Source organism: Zonotrichia leucophrys, chromosome 2 (assembly GCF_028769735.1).
Source record: "Zonotrichia leucophrys gambelii isolate GWCS_2022_RI chromosome 2, RI_Zleu_2.0, whole genome shotgun sequence".
In the NCBI taxonomy this organism is placed as follows: domain Eukaryota; kingdom Metazoa; phylum Chordata; class Aves; order Passeriformes; family Passerellidae; genus Zonotrichia; species Zonotrichia leucophrys.
The window spans coordinates 145,234,124-145,252,329 of NC_088171.1; the positions used below are offsets into that span (position 1 = coordinate 145,234,124).

Genomic DNA, 18,206 nt, shown 5'->3' on the forward strand with positions numbered 1-18,206 from the left:
ATCCTGGGAGAGACCCAGCAAAAGGAGAGGGTCAGGGTTCTTCCTGTTCTTTGTCTTGTACCAGAATGTTCATCCAGCAGCCCATTGCAGCCCTGTGATTTCTCTCAAAAGCCTGAGGCTCCAGTGGGCTTTTCCCAAATTATTGCCCCTACAAACAACCCTGTGTTTCTAACATTCATTAGCCTTTGGAAAAAGGGAATTAGTGCTCTGTAGTGCCTGTAGCCCACTGATCTCTAGCAGGAGGGAGATGAAGTGCACAATGGCTTTCACCTGAATTCTCATTGATTTTTGTTGCCTCAGCAAGTTTTGCAAAAGCCTTTCTGCTGCAAGGCTGAACTCTCCAAGTCATCTCATCTCCAGGCTGTAGTGTGTTTATCTCAGTGCATGGTTTTAATCTTTAACTGAATGAACACTTCCATTTTCTTCTATGCATCTTTTGCATGGAGCAGAGCAGGCTTCTGCTGGTCTGTTGTGATTTCCACACAGTTTCTGTGATCTCACAAGTGATGCTTGAAAAATTGATAGCCTGAGCTGACTGGGAAAGTCCAGCTTGTTAGGTTTGGAGCATTTTTTCCCCTGTAGAAGTTCATGTGCTGTGATGACACTGAGCATGGAACCATCTGTGGGGAGTTTCAGGTACAATCTGTGACCTTTAGCAATGGGAGAACAGATGTTATTTTAAGACTGCCCATGCTGAAAATGCTCATATGTCATCCTGCAGTCTTGGTTTACTTAGGCTGGTATTTAAACAGCTCTGCTCAGTTGTGTGAACATCTTGGACTGTCTTATAAAGAGAAAGCAGCCAATTCTCATAATTAGGTTTGAGATGGAACTTCCTGCAGCCAGCTGTAAGCTGGGAGAGATAAGAAAATGGGGTATATAATTATATGTTTTTTGTTGTTATTTTCCAAACATGCAATGCTATTGTTCAAGCAGGTTATGCACAAGGGTTTGAGTTTTGGAAATTTTTATGTGTTTGCAAATTAGTGTGAAAGAAGCAAAACAATCCATGAGACATATTACCTGAATTTCTAGAAGGAACACTTGTGCTTAGAGCACACTGGAGAGCCTGAAAACACTCCTGTGTATGTGGGAGGAGCAACCTTGGTGACTTATGACTTTTTTAATGAGATTTATTAATTGAATACAGTAATTATCTAAACGTCAATGATTTTTTTCTTCAGTTTTGAATAGAGCATACCAATCTATCTTAGATTTGGCAGCTGTTGGGAGGCAGTGGCCCTTACAGGCTCCTGCATGGCCCTGTGGAGTACACAAAGATCATGTGGTCTCTGTTCCCACTCCATGCAAATCAAATAATTGACAGAGAAACCACCCAGGCATGTGGATGCAATGATCTCAGGCCCTTCCTGTTGCTGCCTCCTGTGATCCCCCAGTGATTTATAGTCCTTCCCTTGAGGCAGGACTGAGCAGAGCAGTGGCTACAGCATATTCCAACATGGGAGTAAATTTCCCATCAGGCTATGTCTGCCCATGGGGTATTTCCATTCTCAAGAGAGATGCTGATAGCAGTACAAGTGCTGGTGTAGCTGATTTTGGTGATCAATAGCATCATTTATCTTCCTGTTTTCCCATAATGTAGAGTATTTGTCAGAAACATCCTTAGTGTGAAACAAAACCTTATTTTGTCTGTTTTTGGGAACTGATTTACCGTGCTCCCACACAGCAAATTTGATCCCTGACATGGCATTATTCTATCTTTGGTCTTTAGTTTGATTTTTATTGTTTGTAAATATGAAAATTTTAGCCTTTTGAAAACTGTTTATTTTAAACCTGGATAAATACCTAGTACATTTTTAATACCTTTACTATATCATTTGCTATAATTGGCACCCCTAAAGGAGACAGAAAGCTTGTATTTAACAGGAACACAGCAAGATTGCTCCCTACTAAAGGCCATAAATGCACAGTTGTTATTTTTGAGACTTGTCTGAGGTGTGATTACAGTTATTATGCGGCAGTTTAAAGAAAATAATTCATTTTGAATTATACAAATCTCAATGGATCAACAAAAACAAGAAGTAGTTCTATTTTAGAAAGAGTATATTTTCTGCAGGTCCACTCTGAGTTGATGATTTGCTGGCTTTGAAGATTGTTGGTATACAGACAGGTTAGCAAGCTATTAGAAAAACCTCTGAAAACCAGGAGTATAAAGCACTGAGTTCAGTCTGTAAGCAAGTTTTGGTTTTGAGTCAGGGGTATTAAATATGGCTCACAAATTTCAGAATTAAGATCATAATTTGTTTTTCAAACATAAATCAGGCATACTGAACCCAGAGGTCTGATTTATGTACCTCCTTAACCTCATATTGACCTCCTCAACTTCATAAGTTTTCTTTTAAATTTAACTTGTTATTTTAGTAATCTTCTGTATCTCTGTCTCCTTAGATCAAGTGTTAAATTTTGCAGCAAACTCATAATTGATGCCTCTTTTCTTCCACTGAAGTTAGTGATGAAACTTTTGTTGACTTTATGGCAAGGATTTTATAACCTCTTTGCCAGGAAATCTATTCCGGTCTTGTGCTCTTGTGACTGCAGTGGGAGCAAAGTAAGGCCAGTGTGAGCATTTTTCCAAATCCAATCTTAAACCTTGCCTACCCAAACAAGAACATCTGGAAGAGAGAGGCTCTCTATATGGGACATCTATAATTTTGAAATAAGAGTTACAGGGATGGCTGGATTCAGAGAGCTGTAATTATCCAATGAAAGCCTTTGCCAAAATGTGGGTTGGAAGGTCAGCTCTTAACCTATTTATAAACCAGAAATGCCTTCCAGCCCATCAGGTGCACTGTGCATTGCCAGGAGCACAGGGCCAGGCTGCAGCTCTGCCTGGTGAGAGCAGTTTCTGCATGAGACAAGTTGAGATCAGCCATGGAAAGTTGTGTTTTTCTCACAGAATGAAGTGGGTGTTGTGGCTGTGGGTGTTGCTAAATCTGCTTTCAGGAGAAGGGAAGAACCAATATCCAAAATCTCTTTAGCAGTGCACTGCTGGCTGTCAGTGTCCACAGTGGTGCCATGCACAGCTCTTCTTGAGGTTGTTGGATAGAAGTGGAAATAGGATGGGAGTGGAGACGATTGTTAGGGTTAAGAATAGGAATGTGTTTAGGAATAGTGAGAGGTCCATTACTTTCACTTGGATTTGCACCAAAGATAAGTGGCTCCTAAAACCATTGGATTACTGTTATCCTTTGAAAGTAAGGAGACTGAGGTTTTATACTCAGATACAAGAGTTAACAGTTCTCTCTGGTTTTACCTCTCCTTAGCTCTGGGTTAAAGAGTTTTGCTCTGTTGTTACAATAAGCATTAATGTTTCTGTGTCTCTCTGCATCTTGGGTCAGCTGGGCAGATAAAGGGGAAAAGAAAAAACTGTGAGTCTCAGCATTTAAATCTGACCTGAGATTGTGAATGCTTTGTCCAGGATGGAGGATGAAAAAAAACAAAACAAAACAATCTGGACCCCAAACCAAACACAAAGAACTTCACATGTGGGAGGTGGAAAGGGGCACTTCTGATTTGGGGCAATGAGTAATCAGTTTAGGTAGGAATGTATGAGCTGTGGATGTTTGCATCATGAGTGGTCTCTCTTCCATGCCTAGCATGGACTACAAAGTGACAAGTGTGCCTCATATGTATATAAAAGATATGGACTTGACTCTATCCCACACAAAGAGACAAAAGAAATTTCTAATGCAGAAGTAGAAAGTTTAGCTCGTGAAATTAGGTATAGGAGAAAAAATTCAAGTGTAAATCCAAATCCAGAGGTGAAAATCCAAAAAGTTTATTTTGTTTTTGTGGATTAATTTTGAATTTCCTTCCTGAGAGAGCAAAGACTCCTCTGAAAGTTTGGCCTGTGGGAAATGGAGGCAAATGAGGACGGTGAGACTTGCCCCAGGTCACTTGGTGAGTCAGGGAAGAGACTCTGGGGAAATATCTTCCAAAACCACTGGTGCACCCAGACTTTCTGTGTCACAGTGGAATCCAGACAAGGCTCTCTTTTGAAAGAACCACAGCTGGTAATTTGAAGCTTTGTGTTTGAACCTAGAGAGATTTTGCTTGTTCCTGTGGCAGGACCTCAGCTGCTGGTACTGTGGACAGCACAGGATGGCAACGTTGCTCTTGTAAAAACAAACCCTGAGTCATATTGATAAAAAAAATATTTTCTTGTTCCTCAGAAAAAACAAACACAACACAAACTGAAAGCATAAATTTGTAAGATTCAGTCTGGAAAAGAAAGACCTGGGGGGACCTAGTACTGCAGGCAGAAAATCTCTTCAAAGGATGTAATGGTTAATTCTCCATCACTTAAAATTGATGTGTATTTTTAAGTATCTTTCTAAACAAGTGCCACAAACTGTCACTCTAAATGTAGAGGCTGAAGTTTTCTAACATAGGTTATGCAACAGCTCATACTGGATGTGTTTAAAAAGAGAAACCATTGACAATAGAGAAAATAGTAATTTCCACATGACTAAAATCACTGTTCCTGTAAAATAATTGAGTATTCAGTCCTTAAAGGGAAGAAAAAAAATCCAGTGCAATGAGTCTGTCACACAAGCAAAGCTGTGGCTGCAGGGCCACCGCTCCTGGCTAATTCAGATCCCCCCTGATCTGAAGCACTGGTGATGACTTTGCCTCTCTGTGACTCCAGGAAGGTTGTGGTGTTAGCATGACACAGTGCAACACCACATTAACCTTCATTCATGTTGAGAGCTGTGGTCAAACTGTCTTTCTGAGAGGGGGAAGCTTTGGCCACCTTTGCCAGTCACTGATTTTTCAGTAGAATAAAAGAAATGTTTAATGAAATGACAGGTCATGACTTTTGTGTCTGTGTGGGTGAATGAACTCAAGGGCAAGATCTGCTCACCAGGAATAGCAAAGGAGCAGCTGACTCTGCTCTCTCCTCACCCTACAATTACATGGAGAGAGCAATGCCAACCTGCTGTTTAGGACTCAGTGGCCACAGCAGGCAGGACCTTTTGCTTTTAAAACATATTGTACTTCTGAAAGGAACTAAAATAATTAAAGGCCCATTCTGTCCCAAACCTTCTGTTTTGTCTTCTGTGTGCAAAATTAAGAGTTCTCAGATATTTTTATCTGTTTGTGTATGAGAAAAGAATGTTTGTGGTATTTTTTAAAATATAGTTTGAGACAGAAGGACAGTCCTTGAGGAACACCATGGTTAGTGCATGTGTGTGTGTATTTGCAGGCTCACACAAGTGCATGGATGTTAAATGTATATATGGGAATATACATATATGTAATACACATGATTATATTTACACATATACATGTATTTGTGTATATATATTGCTTTAAGATAAAAAGTACTTTTTTAAGATAGAAATTGTTATTGTCATGGTAAATTTAAAACTAGCTTTTCTTTTTTTTTGTCTTCTTCATAATTTTTGAAGCACAATAAACTCAAACCAGTATGTTTCCTCAATTTTTCTCTATTTTTTGGACTTCTTCCTGTTGTAATGTAATTAGAGCTGTTCAGAAACCTTTTGTTTAAATCAGTTGGATTTAACTTCAAAACTGGATAAAGCTGCTCTGGATTTGCCTGTTTCTTTGCTAAACCTTTTAACCTTACTTTACTAAACCTTGTTTACCTTTGTAAACCAGTTAATATCTGACCTCTGAACATGGGATTGGACCTTCAAGCCAATTAAAGGCCTTTAAATATGTAATTTATTCTCAGTTGATGCAAAGGAAAATGACACTTGTACATTGAGGAACTCCCCAATGCTTTTAACTCTTTATTAGGTTCCTCCGAAATTTTTACTTCTCCTTCTAGTCATATTATTCTTTTATGGTTCATTTTTCAGAGTATATGGATGCATGGCAACCCTTAAATATGTCATCTGTTCTCCTGGATTCATCCATCTCCCACTTTGAAGTTGTGGATGTTAGCAGAGATATATCTAATGACTTCTCCACTGCCAGAGATTTTTGCCTATCTGGTAAGAAATGGTCATTCACAACCTCACAGAAAATACTGACTTGTGAGCCTGAAAATCAAGAACAGCTTTCCCACTTCTGACATGGATTCACTGATTTTACTTGTCTTTAAAGACTATCCCGGTGTTTCCTAGTCTGAGAGAGGGGGTCTGAAGTAGTTTAGAGATAGATGCAATAGATATAAATGCTGTAATATAATACAGCAAATTAGGTAATTTTGACACCTCTTGGGCACAGAGATCTCTTACTTCTCCAGGCATTGTACAGCTGGGAGAATATTACAGCAATAATTAAAGCAATCATGTCTTGTGTTTCCATAGAACCACTGCCATTTGCTAACCCCACCTGCCAACACCTGAAGCAACCTGTGGCAGGGGTGTGAGAGGAGGGGTTAACTGAGGGCTAGGAGCAAGCAGGGATTGAGCTGTAGTGACAGCAAAGAGAATTGCTTTATTCTACAGCCTGACCAGACAGAAGAGTTCTTTAATTTCACATGACTGGGAAATCCTCAGTGCCACAGAGTGGTAGAAATAAGGGGGAGTTCCCACTTACTCACTGGGGACTGTTAGAGTTCAGATGAGGTTATCAGCACTTCACTACATGATGTTTTTCTCTTTCTGAAACCTAGTTTTAATTCTTTTGCTGCATTATTCCTTTTTAAAGCCAGTACAACCTTCTGTCATTTGGCTATTTTGGAGAATGTTCTGGGCGTTTGGGAACATTTATGTCCCATTACTCTGAATTACATCATATCCTTGTTGCTTCCCCTGTTGTCAAGCCTTTCTTTTAGGAACAGTGTAACACTGTCATGCAAAATGTGAGAACACATTTTTGACCTGCTCTTTTTCTTCATGCTTCACCTCACAGCTTGTTCAAAGAACCAGTCATGTTCAGTGGTTACACTGGAGATCCAGCCTTCAGCCATAAGGTGCATGTTCTACCCTGATACTCAGATGTGTGCCCATGGCCTGCAAGGGCACAGCTGCTGGGTTGTAATCAAAGAACCTGCCACCTACATCTACAGGAGACAAGGTAAGGACAGGTCAGAGCTGTGAAGAAAGGACCTCAACTGTGGTGCTCAATTCTTGTGAATGGAGGACTGAGGAATTCCTCACCTCATAAAACACCATGGATGTCTCCTAGACACTTGTCCCTGGCTGTTTCAGAGGAGTTATAGCCAAGGGAATGGGAAAAATGTCCCCAAATATTGTTTTAAAAATGCATGAAATCATAGTGTTACCCTCTGGTGCTGAAGCAGGCATAACAGAGGAAGTCTTGTTTATGAAAGATGTTTTGAAAGTGCAGAGTAGTGAAGCCAAACAACAACAGTAATGCAAGTCCAACTCTTAGCTTTTCATCTGCAGAAGATGCTTTGATATGCTCTTCCTTTTAAGCCTGGTGAATAACACAAGGAGTGTTGAAAAGCCACTCTCAATTGGAAGTATTAAGGACAATCTCTAGAGAAAACAAGAAAACCAAACAGATATCCCTGCTCCCTAAACAGGATGAAATAATATTTTAAGTAAGTGAAAAATATTTAAGAGAGAAAAAGAAGTTGTGTAGACAGTGTAGATAAGTAAAAATTCTGTTGTTTGGTTATATGCTTGTTTGAAAGTGTAAGTTTTGTTGGGTTTATTTTCCTTGATTTTTAAAGAGACTGCTTTCTTTTTATGTAATACTGGTTATTTTATTTATTAAAGGTAATTAGAACCCAGGCAACAATAAGTGGGAAAGGAACAAAATTTTCCTTTTCACTAAAATTCTGTGAAGTCAATGAGAACTTTCAAGGCTGAAACTCAACGAGAGAAAAAGCAGTTTATCGTTGCCAAGTAAAACATAATCACAAACTGAGACACAAAAGTAGACTTGTGTTTATTGTTCATTACAGGTTTGGTTTTAGTCCCATAACTTTGAATTTTGTTCCTGTCTATCCAATACATTGTTTTAGGAGAAAAATAGCAGGAGGTATCACTTCACTGTGTTTTAATGAACTGTTTTATAGGAAAACAGTAACAGTAAACAGTAAATTTATCTGTATTTCATTTAAAGATGAGAATTTTTAACATAACAGAGTTACAAGAGTTTTAAATGCAAGAGTTTAAAACTATGGGAAATGGGACTAATTTTCATTTCTGAAATCATCCTAACTTGAAAAAACAAATTATTTTTCCTCTGCTCACCCTCTGACAGATTTACTCCAGCCCATTTCTGAATCGGATTCCACCCCGAGAGTGTACATCTCGTCCCAGGGGTACCTGCTGGGCAAGTCCCAGGTGATCCAGGTGGGCTCAGGATGGAGGAGCATCAGGCAGTTCCTGGGCATCCCCTACGCTGCCCCTCCCCTGGGCGAGCGGCGCTTCAGCGCCCCGGAGCCGCCGGCCTGGCCAGAGTCCTGGAACGCCTCCGAGCCCCGGTGAGGAACCCTGAGCACTTCTTGTCCAGCATCAGCCTCATTGCATGGCTGTGACAGTGGGAAGGTACCACCAGCTCACATCCCAGGCAGCAGAGCGAGAACTTAATGTTACAACTCACTTTAGAAGGTTTTTGACCAATCACACAACAAAGCAAAAGCATATTGATCCAATTCATCCATCCAATCACTATAATCACACATACCTTTAGTTAAAACAATGCTTGTTTCAAACACAATACCTGCTTGTAAACCTTAAAACACAATGCACAGATTATTAGAAATTTAAATAAACTATTATTATGAAATAAATTTAATAACCAGCATTTCAGCAAAAGAGTGGGTTTTGTAGGTGTGTAGGGGACACTGCCTGTGAGCCTCAGCCCTGCTCTCTTTACAGCTGGTGCTAATTTTGTGCCGTTTATGTAAAGTGTGGGTTTTTTGAAAGAACATTTTTCAGTTTTAAGCTTTTTAAAATGAGGCAGGGTTTCTGAGGATGAGTTCTAGGCACACAATAATGGTTCTAGCTCCAGTATTAAGCTTAGAACTTCCTTATGTCTTGCTAGATAACTTTCCTGCAGCTTAGGGAGTTACTCTAGAAAAGCATTAATACACACACCATTGCTCTATTTGTCCTTACTTTTCTACTTCTTACATAATTTTTCTGGTGACCAATCCTATGGCTACTGCTTAGCTCTAATCACAGTTCTGCTGTCTCTGAGGCCTGCCTTTTGCAGCTTTCCCAAAACCTCTGATTTTATGGATTCCCACATGCAGGAGTGCTGGTCCAGCCAGGGCTGGGAAAGCTGCTGGAGTGATGGCAACAATATTTATGTCCTTTCCTGCAAAGCAATCTACAGAGTACAGATAGAAACTTTGATTAGCAAAGAGAATAATTTCTCCATCTATATGTTAAAGCATGCAAGCACCTCAAGAGAAAAGTCTAATTCCTCTGTTGAATCTCTGCATAACTCCCCACCAACTATCTGCTGTCAGCCCATTTCCATTCTGAATAGTATTTATACAGGTATTTATTATATTTATGCAAACAGTTTTGCTCCTGCTGAGCCATACATTCTTACACATTTAGTCCAAGAGGGGCAATTCAACACTGCTGTAACCAGAAGCTGTGGGCCTCATACAGAAGTTCTCTGCCTGGTAGTGTCCAAGAGATCAGACTGAGGGGCCCAGAAAATCAATCTCTTCTGTCCAAAACCTATTAAAAGGCAAAATACTTGGGGAATTGAAAGTGTATTTGGCCTTTGGTTATCCCATCCTTCAGGATGCACCTGAGCTGTGGAGGTGTGAAGCCACAGCCGCAAGTACATTGCAGGGATCTGGTGGGACGTGACTTTCTGTTCCCCAGCTGTTATTTTAGCACACACAGCACCAGCTCTTGGTGTCTTGTAGGGCTTAGTTAGACCCACCTGCCTCTGTGATCTCCTCTTGAAGACCCAGGGTTTCAATGAGCAACTTGGCTGAGATTTTCAAAACAATTTGGGGACCTTTGTCAATCTGTTCCTCTCTTTTGAATCCACAGTGCTTGCTTAGTCCAATGAAGAATTTGGCCATTATCTTATACTATTAATTTAAAGTTAAAAAGGCAGTTATTTGAGTTAACACTTGGGGAATTGGAGAGGCCTCACTTTATGTATAGAAACTGGTGATTTTTTAGGATTCTATATATTCTGTTTTGATGCTAAATATTTGTACACAAGAAATTCACATTAGCATAGTGCCATTACTGATGGAATAGAAATATTTATTTATCAGCTTGGACTTGATAAAAGATTTAAAAAACTTGAAAAACCAACCCAAATCAACCCAGCCCAACCAAAAAACACCAGCCAGCTATTGGAGTCTCCAATGCTTCAGCAGGTGGCAGTCTTTCTCCTGGGAGCTGGAGAAGAGAAGCCTTGATCACAGGTGATGATCCCTGCTGCCCTCTGGAAAGCTGCATGATTAATGATGTAATGCCTATTTTCCTGGCAGGAAAATAGGTATTATATTTGTATTGGAAATTGTATGGAAATTTGTATTTTTTCTGCCCAAAGTGGCTTCAGCAGATTTTTGTTTTGGAGATGATGTGCTCCACTATGTCTGTGTGAAAGTTGTTGAGTGACATCACCATCCTAGATGAATCTTCCCCTTATGGAAAAAAAAATAGTAGAATTCCATTAAGTCTGGTCCTTTTCACTGTAGTTTTCTAATAATTTCTTTACACCTTTAGGACAAAATTTTAAAAGGGCATTAAAAATTATAATTTAGAAATAATTTTCTGAGCTATTACCATATTTTCTTAGGCACTTTTGACTTCTTCACTAAGAAATTGTGAGTTTTTCCTAATTCATTGTGTGCTATAGATAAAGCTGTGAAATAGAGAAACTGGTTTCAAAGCAGGTTATCACTGAACAGCAAAAATCATCCACTTGATTCAAGCTTGATAAGATTAATTTCATTCAGATGATGGCAAGAAAATAATTTTCTCTATGTGATTTGCTACTGAATTCTTATTGGAGGGGTACTTTAAACATAATTTGACACTGTTAATGGCCGGCTATGATGCTTAGAACAAAGAGATTTTAAAAATTCATTAAAATTTTGAAGTTACCAAATTTTCCCACAGACCATTGGAAATTAAATTAAACACAATGAAATGTAGCCCACAGACCACTGGGAAATAAATCAAAATGTATGTAGCCCACAGATTATTAGAAATTTAAATAAATATCCAGCATTTCAGCAAAAGAGTGGATTTTGTAGGTATGAGGGGAGACTGCCTGTGAGCCTCAGCCCTGCTCTCTTTACAGCTGGTGGTAATTTTGTGTACTTTATATAAAGTGTGAGGTTTTTTGAAACCACAATTTTAAGTTTTTTAAAATGAGGCAGGGTTTCTAAGGAGTGGTTCTAGGCACACAAATTCAATGCATTATGTGCATTCATACAAACCCACATAGCTGTTGTTAACTTATAGATGGGCACAGTTTTAAATGAGATCAAGATTCACAAATTTAAAGATTTTATTAACTAATGCATCAAAAGATAAGGAAGTAGCGGCAGTGGAAGAAGAGTAAAAGTCTTTTTTATTGTGACATTTTCAATCTGTGTCTCTAGGGCAGCATGTTGGCAGCCAGGAGATGGAGAGGCCCCACCAGAGTCTGTCAGTGAAGACTGTCTGTATCTGCACATCTTTGTTCCTGACACCACTGTAAGTATGAGATGTAATTAAAATAAAAATTTTTTTGTAGCTGAGGATTGTCTCTTTCCAAAGTGCTTTTGGCATATGTGGCTGTTTTGCCCTTGTTGTCCACAAAGCCTGCAAAGTTAAATTAGGCACTCTGGTGTCTTTACTGGTACAAGGGTATTCTCTACAGGCGTTGTGTGAGCTGTGTTGGGTGACTAGGAGGACAGCACACTAAAAAGCCAGAAATAAGAGAGAGAGAGACAGAGAGGGGAAACACAACACCAGAAGGTGACAGCAAAGGAGGAGAAATCAAGGACAGGGATGGCAGTGCTCCTGCAAGCAGACCATCTGTCCAGGAGACAAGAATGCAATACAATACATCAACATTTACCAGCAGACAGGAGGCTGCTGATGGTATTTTTTCACCCTCCTCTTTACTGTTCCCCTGTTGACATCTGTGGGAGTCTGTTGGGAAATGACAGTGGCAAGCAGTGCTAGATTTGTGGCCAGCTCACAGAGGTTAAAAATAGATGTTTCCAAAAATGGCTGGGCCACTGGTAGAATGCGAAGAATTTTCATTTGAAAGTTCTTGATTTTCTCATTCTAAGCACATATAAAATAAAGCTGCAAGTTAAAGCCAAGCTAAAATGATTGGCCAGCCCCGGGGGCTGGGGATGAAGATGCTGAATAACATGTGAATCCCATTGAGGAAAGGACCCAGAGACAGGAACTTTTTTTTTTTCCACAGTACTGGCAATTTTCAGAGGGTGGTGGTAGTTGTAATAGAAATTTATGAATCTGTCATACTGCATGTCTGGAAAGAGCTGGTTTAGCAATCTGACAGCAGCAGAGAGAGTCCCTTGCAGGCCCATTTTAACCATCAGAGAGACCAGCAGTCTGTCTTCTCCCTGCAGCATCAGGCTGTCATTTTGCCTTGAGTGCAGTCACCACTTATTGAAAACATCAGGTCACTGTCCCAGGCAGTTTGCCATCTATGCTTAAGAGCTGCTTTCAAGATACTTTATTTGAAAACCTTGTATTTTCCACTTAAAGACTAAACAGGCTTTTCTATTCTCCTCCTCAGTCCTGTGAACTGAATCTCTCCTGTCATTTGTAAAACTGTAAGGTAGTAGTAGGTCCAGTCAAGAAAATCAGTTTTACATGCATAAGTCTAGTCCAGGAGAGAACTAAAATTTCTGGTTTTGCAGAAGTAGCTGGGAACAGAAGGCATTGACTTTTCCTTCTCTTTTTGTGGCAAGCTCTATTTTTTACTCTCATGCAGATAGATAGTTATATATTTTCAGCCTGTGCAAAGTTAAATTAGCTAGTAAATATGGAATATATTTACACAGAGAGCAGTGAATGCAGAGGTCATTCAGGAGCATTTTGAGCCTCAAAAAGAGCACAGTGCAGAGACTTCTGCCTGTCACCAAAGGACTCTCAAAGTGTCAAGCACTGAAGAAGGTGAATGACATCATTTTGCTTCCGTAGCTACATGTACCACAGTTAAACTGGCACTTCTGAGTTTTTTCCACCTATAATTATCACCACCTGTCACACTAGCTCAGCAAAGCTGTTCTTTGCCTTTATTTAGAAAGGGCTTAATTGTAAGATCAAGACTTAAAAATCCCCATTAAATAGGAATAGAAACCCTCTCTCTTCTTTCTCCATTTCTTGCACATTCCCATCTTTATTGTGCCATCCCCATTGCACTCAGTTCTTTACAGAGCAATATTGTACAGTAGTAAAAGCACTGAAGGTTTCTGTCTTGGTTTAAATCTGTCCCTGTCAAGTAGCTCATCAAGTGTTTTACAGAAGGATGAGCAGGGAGTTTGGACCAGATGTCCCCAAGAGTGTTCCCTTCCAAGGTTAACCATTCTGGCATTCTGTGATGGAGAAGATGCTTGTGAATGTTATGAAGCTTCTCAGATTTCCAGCTGAGCTGCAGCATCCTGGTGGCTGCTGAACTTCTTTACCCCATTAGGGTTTGCACATGGGACCTAAGCCCCTGCTCCTAGTCCCCATGAGGCCATGATGGAGCTGCTGGGCTTCCCATTGCTTGGTGTAGAAAAAGAAATGGGAATGCTGCATCCAGACACTTGGCTCTGTGCACAGTCCCAGTGCTAAATCTTCCCTGAATTACTCCATATCTGTTGCAGCTGTTGTCAATGGCTTTGGTTTGCCATTTCCAAATTTTACTGCTCATCTTTGCCTTTTATAAACTTTTTATTGTGTAAAGTCACTCAGAATAAGGTAATATGCAATTTTCAGGGCAGCTGGAGGTCATGGTGCTGTGGAGACTGTGGACATGTGGGAAATGCTTAGCATGAGCCTCAGGGTTAACCATGCTGAGCTGAGGTGATGGAGCAGGCTAAATATAACTGTTAATACCATTTTAGCTGACAGAACTTGATGTGGTTGTATTTCAGAATGAATTTCCATGTGAAAACAGATGATTTCATTTTTTTTTTCACCCCCATCTCCTCTGTGTTGCATGCAGTGCAGAAATGGATGGGAACCAGGGACAAGGCACTGCAAGTTAGGCAGTTTCAGTTCAAGAGAAGTTCATGAGAAAAAACAACTGTCCCAGCGCTTGTAATGTCTTGTGTTTTCATGGCAACATTGTAATGTTCACAAGAAGCCCCTGAACTGATTCATCAGAGAGATAAGTGAGGAGTGCACACAGATATCTGTAATTTTGCAGGATGCTGCAGCCATCGCTGCTCTGCTGCTTCTTCCATACAGCCATTTGTGTTTTTGCTGGAGACTTTCTTTGCCAGAACAGATGGGACTGCTGTGTTTAGCTGAGCTCCATCCAGAAAATAAGAGCAGCAGAGCCCATTGCCCTCTAGGTGCAGGGAAAACCAGCCCCAGATGTACTTTGATGCTGCTACAGGAAAGGGGAAAACCAAACCAACCTCCCCCCTTATGTTCACTGAAGGAACTTTCTATTGAGTGTCTGTAACCTGCTGGTGATTGCTGAGGTGTCCTGGGGCTGTTCTGCCTTTTTCTGTTGATGCAGCAGCAGCAGCCCTGCTGTGAGTGCAGAGAGGGTCCATACCTGGTGCTGCTCTGGTAAAAAAGCTTCTGTTTCTGTGCAAAATCATGTAGCTCTGCCAGGAGTATTAACATGAGTGCAGATTGGCACTCCTTGCCATCCGAGGAGTTCTGCTGGGCTCTTTTGAGCTGGGTCCATCTGTACTTTGTGAGATGTGGGTCTCTCCTCTGCAAAGTCCTCTCTGTAGGATCCCTCTGTGTATCTGGTAGGGAAAAATTTCCATGGGCACTGAAGGAGCATGAAGTATTATCAATATCAAGTGACATTTTTGAGCCTAGGCAGTGTTTGAGTGCTGAAGACTTGAGAGCAGGAAGCAGCTGTGCACAGCTGTGAGCTTACTCAAGCTGGAGCAACCCAACAGGCCTTTTCCTTCTCCTGTTTCCCACTTGTTTGAACTTGTCCTGCATGTTTGTGTAAAGCAGATGTGCTCAAGCAAAGACAAGTACACCACATGCTCAGTGGCCAAGGCAGCAGGAGCTGGCCTAGAGGAGATTTTGGCTGGTGGAATACTGTGGTACTGTTGGATCTATTTTATACTGGAGATAGTGCCCTCTTTGTGATATACAGATCATTGCAGACAATTTGTGGGCAATTGTGGACAAGACCCTTTAAATTCCAGACAGATAGGCAGATATTCCCTCTTTATGGTCACTCTTAAAGAGCTATAAATGGCTTAGTTAATGTTCATGAGGAAGCTGCTTGTGTTATCATCAGTGACCTACCAAAGCAACAGGAATATTAATCTGCTCATTGTCATGGCAGGTCCAAAACATGTCAGTGTTGCTGTTCTTCCACAATGGAGGAAGTTACAATGCTGAGGAGGGAAAGACAACTCTGGATGGATCATACCTGGCTGCCATCGGTAATGTCATTGTTGTCATGGCAAACTACCGGGTTGGTGTCTTTGGCTTCCTGAGCACTGGTAAGTCATGGGTTTCCAGGGCAAACACAGTTATGCATTCTATGACTCTTCTGGTTCTGATTTTTATTTTTTCAAGTTATTTTTAACTCAAGTAACCTATATCTTTCACAGATTTTTTTATAAATTATTGTGGGAAAAAAATGGCCAAGAATTAATGGAGACTTGATCTGAACAGAAAGGGGAGAGGCTAGGGGAACAGGGAGAGCAACAAACCAAACCCAATATCTGTATCAAAGCACTGGCTAGACTTGTGTTTGCAGATGAACTTCTGGATATTGAGTTTTGCAGATGCATGTGAAGATAGGTTAGTACCAAAATTCTTGTGAATTCCAGTGGCCTATCATTGTAGGTAGAGTTGTCAATGATTCCAACTCCCAACCTGTTCCATCCATGAAATGTTGCTGATGATCTCTTGTACCCATGTCAGAGTGGGGAAGGGGCAGAGGCAGATAACTGTGGGTTCATGGTAAGAAGGATGTGAGAGGATGGAAAGTAAGGCACAAAGGTAGTTGGTTGGTTCCTTAACAATTCAGCCTGACTTCTCTGAAGGACTTGCCACATTTAATCTAAATCTGCACTGTCCTGGATGTGACTCAACATTTGCATGTTTTGTGTTGCCACCCTTCCCGTTGTTCCAAAGAATTTTTTCCTCTCCTAATGCCAATTGTCATTAAAAATTATACAAATTCCCAATACAAACAGGATTTTTTTCTTGTATAAAGAAGTATGAAAACACACATTCAATCTCCCTAAATCTTTGAGGCAGTGCCTTCAGGTCTTGGGGATTGTTTTTTCATTTTGCCTTTTTTTAGCCTTGCCTTTTTAAGCAAGTAGGGAACACTTTTCTTTCTACCATCTTTCACTTCTGCCTGGGGCAGGGGAACTTAAGGTAGAGAACAATTGAGAGAAAATGCAACAGCTGCAAGTGGAGCTCTGTCTCAGTCTGGTGGCAATCTTTGGTCTCTTTAGTGGGCATTTTAATACACTTAAAAGTTTTAGGATGTCATATTTGCCATGTTTGCAAGTATCTGACCTATATACTTGGCCTCATGATCCTTTTGAGTGTTCACTGCTAGTGATATTGGGTGGATTTTGCCTAGTTTGAGGTTATAGATATAGTTCTTGGTTATTTTTTCCCTTCTGTGTTTACTGTTTTGTTCAAAGCTTACTCACAGCAAAGCATCTTTCATTCTTTAAGCAGAGAGCTGTCACTACAAGATCCTTACTTGTTTAGATAAGAATTTGGTCATGGGTGTATCTGGAGAAAAAAAAAGAAATTACAGTTTACATCAGTGCAAACCCAATATTTATGAAAGTGATGGAATAATTTCATTTTGTCTAGAGCCAAATGCAGTGTGGATATATGCTATGGGAACTTCCAGTACACAGCACGGCCCACACCACCCTCCTTCAGCCCTGTGAACCTCACCTAAGTTTCCTCCTAAGTGGAAAATGCTGGTTGGGCTGAATATGATACAGCAGTATTTATATGATGATGCATAATTTAGGAAAATTAATGTCACTACATGGGCTTGGTTGGCATTCCTGCAAACCTTCTGATAGAGGTGGTTCATTACAGGACTTTTTGGGGACCTTCTCCTGCTCCCTGTACTGTGGAGCTGTGGTCAGAGAAAATTTCCTGGCCAGTCTTTCCTGGCCTCTTCCTGTTTGAGAAGTCCATGGTGTGGATTTGGGAAAAACATACAGTCCTAGAATCACAAAATATCTGAAGTTGAAAAGGATTCACAAGAATCATTGAAGTCCAGCTCTTGCACAGGACAACCAGGAATCCCACCATACACCTGAGAATGTTGTCCAAACACACCTTGAACTCTGTCAGGCTTGGTGCTGTGACCACAAATGGGTGATTATTTAAGTTATTCACCATTAACATTCCAGTCTTGTGCACCTGGGCCTTTGGAACTTTTGCCATTGGTTTCAAAGGGAGCAGGAGTTCACCCTTAGGGCTTCACAGCAGGGCTGTTAGAAGGCCCTACAGTTAGAAATAAAAGTTATGAACTTGTGAGTTATATTAGTTTGATTTTCCAACCAAGCAAAGTCCTGAATCCTCTCAAGTTGATTTGTTATAAATTACAAAACTAGAGAGGAAGGACTTAAGTGGATTTTTAAGGAGTTGAAGGGTAGTGAAAACAGAAGATTTCCTTTTGTTTGTATGGAGTTTTTGTTAGTTCTGTAGTTCTTCTGGTCTCTCAGTGGCAGGGCTTTTGTAAAAAGTGAAAGAGCTCTCTTTCTTCTAAATATAAAAGATGTTTAATTAAATTTGCTATCACCTATTAATGTTGCAAAAAGTGATGCATATTCTTACTAATGCCTTCGCTTCTTCCTTTGTGTCCAAAAAATGAAGGTGAGTTGCCAGTGATATGGATGGCAAGAGTTTGGAGAAGACAGTCATGTTTTTAGGTTTTATTCTTTAAAGATTCCATGAAGTCATATAAACCAGAACAATTTTCATGCTTTAATTTAGCACTATTGTTCTTCTTCTGTTTAGTAATAACAGAAAGAAGCACACGAGGACTCTGGTTTCTTTTCAGCTTCCTGTGGTCCTCAGGAATGTGATCTTTTCCTTCAAAAAGGCACTGGAAAAGATTCCTGGCAGACATGCTTCTTTCAGTCTAACTCTTATGAAGGTCCA

At 40.3% G+C, this 18,206-nt stretch overlaps 1 protein-coding gene across 1 annotated transcript in view; it reads left to right on the forward strand.

Annotated features, from left to right (window-relative positions):
* Positions 1-18,206, forward strand: part of TG (thyroglobulin) — a 149,326-nt gene that overhangs the window by 64,416 nt on the left and 66,704 nt on the right. Inside the window, exons 36-40 of the mRNA XM_064703628.1 lie at positions 5,847-5,981; positions 6,847-7,011; positions 8,170-8,392; positions 11,504-11,597; positions 15,394-15,553. Coding sequence (XP_064559698.1) covers positions 5,847-5,981; positions 6,847-7,011; positions 8,170-8,392; positions 11,504-11,597; positions 15,394-15,553 — 777 coding nt within the window. The remainder of the gene's footprint in view (positions 1-5,846; positions 5,982-6,846; positions 7,012-8,169; positions 8,393-11,503; positions 11,598-15,393; positions 15,554-18,206) is intronic.